Below are 6,387 nucleotides of genomic sequence, written 5' to 3'. Positions count from 1 at the left end.
ATAAGGCAAACTTACCACAAACTTGAACGAAAAATTCGATTGCAAGTAGCAGATTTGGAATAACGTTCTTCATGTTTTCTTCAATGATTTCGTAAACAGTGGAGGAGAAACCTTAAAAATTGGCACTGCTATATATACTAAATACCGTCCGTTTTCTTATCTGTATGATAAGACAAAAAATCTTCAGAAATATTGGAGTTTATAAAGTGTGTATATTGCGTGGTAGACGAGATAAAATACCTTAAAAGTTAGTCAGCGTAGTCAATATTATATTAACCCTCTACATTTCTTTGTAAACTTGGCCCAGAATACGATCACAGAAATACGCCGATTCTCAAAAGTACACCAAAATCGGTGTTCTTTTGAGTTGCAACAAAAATGAGCCACGCCATTTCAGGTTTAGAATCTAGGGGAAATTCATCATTTAAGACTATTCTTTCTCATTTCATGCAGCGTGAAGTATTGTTTTCAAATTGTCAGTCGAGTTTCTTCTTAACAGCAGTACGACTCGAACGTGTTTTCATCCGTTCCGATTGAATTAAAACCTAAGAGTGGATTTTTCGCACGTTAGTGAATACTAAGTGTTGTGTGGAGATCAAGGTTCTTTTTTCTTTTTATCTCATTTATTATGTCGTGAATTTTTGATTAATTGAAAATCAAAAAATGACGGAAGCTAAGCTGAATGGCCAGAATTTACAGCAAATACTGGATCATATGCAAGCGCTCACAATCTCAAATGAAAAAATTCAAAAGGATATACGAGGTGTGTTCAAAAAATAAGGTGACTTTATGGTTTTCTCTAAAAATATTCATTTATTCCATAATATTTATGTTGTCCCCTTCAAAGTAATCCCCCTCAGATATAATACACTTGTGCCAACGCTTTTTCCAATCATCGAAGCACTTTTGATAATCATTTTGTGGTATAGCCTAGAGTTCTTTCAGCGATGCAGTTTTTAATCGTTGAAAATCGATGTCTTTTCATGGGTCTCTTCAGCTTTGGGAAAAGAAAAAAGTCACTGGGGGCCAAATCCGGCGAATATGGAGGCTGAGGAATGACTGTGGTGCTGTTTTTGGTCAGAAAATCTTTCGTAAGCAACGATGAATGAGCAGGTGCATTATCGTGATGCAAAAGCCACGAATTGTTTTTCCAAAGTTCCGGACGTTTTTTGCGTATCGCCTCTCGCAAACGGCATGGGATGAGCCACCTGATATGCCAACATCTTCAGCAACTTCTCTGATGGTAATTCGGCGATTTTTCAACACCATTTCTTCCACTGCTTGAACGTTTTCATCTGTTGTTGACGTGCTGGGACGTCCAGGGCGAGGTTCGTCTTCGACATCCTCTCGGCCTTCTTGGAACAGCTTGTATCACTTATACACATTTTTCTTGCTCAGAGTAGACTCACCGTATGCAACTGTCAACATTTCAAGAGTTTTAGAGCACTGGATTCCATTATTCACACAAAATTTAATGCAAACTCTTTGCTCCATTTTTTTCGAAAGAAGAAAATCGCCGAGCACACCAAACCCTTCTAACCTTTTACGCCTCTGCCAGAAAAACAACACGAGCTATATAGTCAAAACTGTGAACATATGATCGTGACGAGTGTACCAACACAACAAAACAAAAAATTTTAAACTCGAATTTACGTAGCTCGCGAAAATTGAAAAGTCAGCTTACTTTTTGAACACACCTCGTATGCTGGAGAATTCACGATAGAATGTATGTTTAATCAAATTATTCTGTTGCATCTAATTTTTATTACACCATTTCGTATAAGTTATTGCCCCATAAACTTAGAATTAAGTTAGACCCTTATTCTCCTGGAACCGCATACTTTTGAGGGGCCAAATGTAGTTTTTATTTTTTCTTTAACTATGAAGTAATGCTGTGATCATTTTCGCAAAAATATATTTTGAAGCCTTGAATGTGAGCATGATATGGAGAAAATATAGTTGGTGTTTTTGAAGTAATTCCTTAAAAAAAATTATTTTTTGATTTATTTCCTCACCATAAAGCAAATTGGTTCTTGGATTTTTTCGAAACCTCGTAGAATCCTCTATAAAATATATTTTAACTATCATGATCGGTAAAGCCGTTTTCGAGAAAATTTCATTTTTTAATTTTTGAAAATTTATTTTTAACTTTTGTAAACAAATTTTTTTTTAGTTAATACTAGAGGTAAATTTATCTTATAGGGGTAGCTACTCTGCTCCCGCAATGTGGATCACAACCGAGCTGGGACACCCAGAGCATGCTTATCATGCTACGGCCTTTTCTAAATTACTTCCTAATCAACCATGACATATGAATACTTATAAGTCTTCTAGTTCTTCTTTAACTTTTGGTAAAATAGAGAAATCATTATCACAATATTTCTAAAATAATAAAAATCTTTATTTAAATTCAATCTGTACCATCTTTAATGTTGACCATCGTACTTTACTATGGCTAATTTAAAAAATATTTAATTTATATAAATACACCGAAAAGATACTTTGCCTTTAAAATTTTATTTGTATCCTACATTGCTTAGTTTAAAGTCAGTCAAATTTAAAAAAGCCACATTAATTATATTAGATAATTCTGTAAAAGAACAAAAAAGCTTTCATTGCTCAAGGTAGAATATTTTACTTTTGAATAGAATAATTTTGCAGATGGAAAAAGAAAAATTAATTGTATTCAAAAATATTTTATATTCAAAGAGAAAGGAAAAAAGGGACTTTTTTAGAATATTCTGAAAAGTCGAATTTCAACAATCAACCTTCACATTATGATATAAGTAAGGCTAACGTTTAGTTAAATATGATTTTATTCAGTAATTTAGATCCGAAACAATTAACACACTTTACAATAATTATTGGATTTGGTTATGTCAAGCGACGCTTTTTTCGGGAAGGGAACCAGATATCGAGCTCTTCCATATGTTTTAACAGTACCTGGATAGAATTGATTGTCTTCTTTATTTTTAGGGTAAAGCTTTACATCCTTTAGTGTTAATAAATTCCCTTCTTGATGGTACACCACGAAGTCCCAGCCAAGATAAGTGATATAATATTTTGATGTATCAGGACTGAGTCTTTCCAGGACACCTTGAAAAGAAAATACATTTTTGCAATTTTATGAAGATAAATAATGAATCTTTAAAAGTTTATAGCACATATTATGATCCAAATTACTTAAGCTTAAATCAAAGAAATGTTGAGTCTGTTTGTCACGAGTAAATGGCAGGATTGGATAGGATTGCAAAAGAATCCATATATGTTAATGAAATATATCGCATGAGATTTCTCTGGATTTAATAGATCTTATATATTTGCATATAGATGATAATGATGATAATCCTGATAATGATTCTTCTTCCATTTTTTCGCAATTATAGGATATTTATGATAAAAAATCATTGCACAGAAAAAATATTACAAGGTAATCACTAATCAGTAATGGAATAAATAATAAAAGATTAATGAAAGAATCAATGTAAGAAGTAGATCAACTATCATCAAAATAGTTAGAATTAACTGAATTTTGATCTAAAAATGCGAAAATTGTAGCCAAAAATAGAATAGTTAAATTTTCAATCAAAGTGATGAATCAACAAAAACAAATGTTATTTTTTAATAATTGCTTTAATCTTTCAGCCCATTAATTGTGTTTAGAATCAAGAAAACGTATTTTCAGCTTTAATTTTAATTTACGCAAGAAGGATACATTTTCAAAAACTATGTTAAATTATTAAAGAAAAAGATCAATTCGAATAAAACGGAACTTTGAACGAAGTATTTTTAATCGCAAACAATCAGTCTAATTACACAGCCACACAAAAAAAGTGTGCGGATCTGGTAACAAGACACACGTATTCCTATGGATTTCGGGGCGCTGAATTCAAATTGCAAATTTTCACTTCAAAAACATGTCGACAACTGTGGAGGATCAACCCTTGCCTGATATTAACTTATTTAACATAACTTTACCCAACAGAACCTGACCTCACCTAACCTGAATTAACAGAAATTTATTGAACTACACGTAAAGCTGTGGAAGCATATTTTCCCAGTAGCAAAGGTGTGCTACATCGAATGGGTCAACCCGAGCCTAACCTAGAAATAAATCTAACCTAGCCTAACCTAACCTAACCTAACCTTACGAAACACAATTCAACTGATTGTGTTGTCCCGTTGTGTTTGCGGTACCGTTTGAATCAGCTTGGGTTTAACCTGTAAAGAAATCAAACCTATCCTAACCTAAAAAAACCTGACCTAACCTAACTTAACTTCACGTAACACAATTAAACTCATTGTGTTGTCCCGTTGTGTTTGCGGTACCGTTTCACGTGTAGATATGTAAGCGTACAGTTCTCAGTCTTAAATGTGTGCTATATTTAATAGGTTAACTCGACCTTAACCTACAAATGAATCTAACTTAACAGAACCTAACGAAATTTTTCTTAACGCGACACAACTTAACATAAGTGTTCCCATTGTAAAACAATAAAATTCATTTCATTGTACTACAGGTGGTTAAAAATTTAGACGCACATTACTCATTTGAAGAAACTTAAAACTACAAGTAGAATTGACCCCATTTCAATTAACTTGACAATGTTTGTATCATCTAAAATGTAGAACTGCAACTTAAACATGCAAATGAATAAGAGTTTTATTCAAAATTTTTTTCTCTCTGCTTTTCTTAGACTTAAGGGATATATTTATACTATCTTTCGTGTTTACATTTTATCTTGCTTTTTATCGTAATTAAATTGATTTATAGACCTACTTCAGTCTATTTTCTGCCTATTTTCTGTCTATTTTCTGCCTGCTGTTAGGTCAGGTTTTATTAGGTTAGGATAGGTTAAACCTCTATGTAGGTTAAGCCGAAGCTGAATGAAACCGTGCCCCAAAAACAAACGGGACAGCACAATCAGTTTAATTATGTTTGCTGAGGTTAGGTTAAGTTAGGCTAGGCTAGGTTAGATTTATTTCTAGGTTAGGCTCGAGTTGACCCATTCGATGTAGCACACATTTTCTATAGGGAAAATATGCTCCCAGAGCTTTACGTGTAGTTCAATAAATTTATGTTAATTCAGGTTAAGTGAGGTCAGGTTCTGTTGTGTAAAGTCATGTTAAATAAGTAGATATCAGGCAAGGGTTGATCCTTCACAGCTGTCGACATGTTTTTGAAGTGAAAATTTGCATCACTGGCATTATTTTGAAATTTATTTGCCTCAGTGCATGATTTTTCGTCATTTTATGAGGTTATGGCTCAACCATGACGTGTTGGGTGATTTTTGATACCGAATTTGAATTCAGCGCCCCAAAATCCATAGGAATACGTGTGTCTTGTTACCAGATCCGCACAAATTTTTTTTGCGTGGCTGTGTTATCAAGCAAAAAAATTTAATAAAAACACTTGAATCCATCAAAAAATAAATAAATAAAATGGTCGAATTTCCCAGCAAAAAAACTTGCCAGTCAACAAAGGTAAAATTTCAACCAAATTGTTAAACTTTCATAACAAAAAGACAATTCTCTACAAAACATTTAAATTTTCAAGACAAAAATATGATATTTGCTATTTTTTAGCATAAAAAATAATTTTTTTTTAATATTTGTACTTTCAAACGTTCTTTTAGTAGACAGTATATTTGATGCTACATTTGTGAAATTCAGAAGCACGTAAGAAAAACTGAACATTGCCTAAAATATTATATTTTCAATTTTCAAACTGAATGACTCATACTTTCATTTTCTCTTAGGAATAAACAATAAACTTTTATTATTAATCGGTATCAAAAATTATATAGATTATTTATCCAATTTAAATTTCTGTCGAACTTTTACTCAAACATAGATAGCCGTACCTAAAGCGGGAAAACTTCCCTTTAGGTTTTAGGTGTACGAAAAATCTTATGTCATATTCATTTACCTTTGTATCGGTTAGGAGCCGAAGAAAACAAAAAGTCATGTTTTTCGATTGTCTCTAAATTCTGGGAATATGTTCGCCTACCCAACAGTAGTTAATCCACAAACTTATAGACCAGGATTACCAACCCTCCCCAAGTGAGGGGGGGGGGGGTTGAATTTTCAACCCCAATGCCTGCAGGGGTAGTTTCAAACGCCTGTAACTTCCTTTCTAATTACGCGATTTAAAATTTTTATGAGGGTTTTGGAAAGTGCTTTTTACACTCTTTCATCCTATTTTATTATTTAAGACAAAAAAAATTGTTTAAACAATTTTTTCAATAAATCAATTGTTTATTTAACTTTTTTCGCAATTTAGGTATCTACGATTTTTTTTTAAATAGTCTCAAGAGAAAGCTTGACTTTTTTACTATGAAAAATGTCTAATAAGAAAATGGACAAATTGAAATTCATTGAGTTACA

General features: G+C 32.5%; 1 protein-coding gene across 1 annotated transcript in view; it reads right to left on the bottom strand.

Moving 5' to 3' along the window:
- The window catches only part of LOC117182126, a 10,439-nt gene extending 9,978 nt beyond the window's left edge, over nucleotides 1-461 (bottom strand). Inside the window, exons 1-2 of the mRNA XM_033375166.1 lie at nucleotides 241-461; nucleotides 16-160 (exon numbers count right to left, since the gene is read on the bottom strand). Coding sequence (XP_033231057.1) covers nucleotides 16-73 — 58 coding nt within the window. The 5' untranslated portion in view covers nucleotides 74-160; nucleotides 241-461. The remainder of the gene's footprint in view (nucleotides 1-15; nucleotides 161-240) is intronic.
- Between the last annotated feature and the right edge of the window lie 5,926 nt (nucleotides 462-6,387).

Source organism: Belonocnema kinseyi, chromosome 10 (assembly GCF_010883055.1).
Source record: "Belonocnema kinseyi isolate 2016_QV_RU_SX_M_011 chromosome 10, B_treatae_v1, whole genome shotgun sequence".
NCBI classification, from domain to species: domain Eukaryota; kingdom Metazoa; phylum Arthropoda; class Insecta; order Hymenoptera; family Cynipidae; genus Belonocnema; species Belonocnema kinseyi.
The sequence above is the reverse complement of the archived record's forward strand: the minus strand, read 5'-3'. Positions and strand labels throughout refer to the sequence as shown.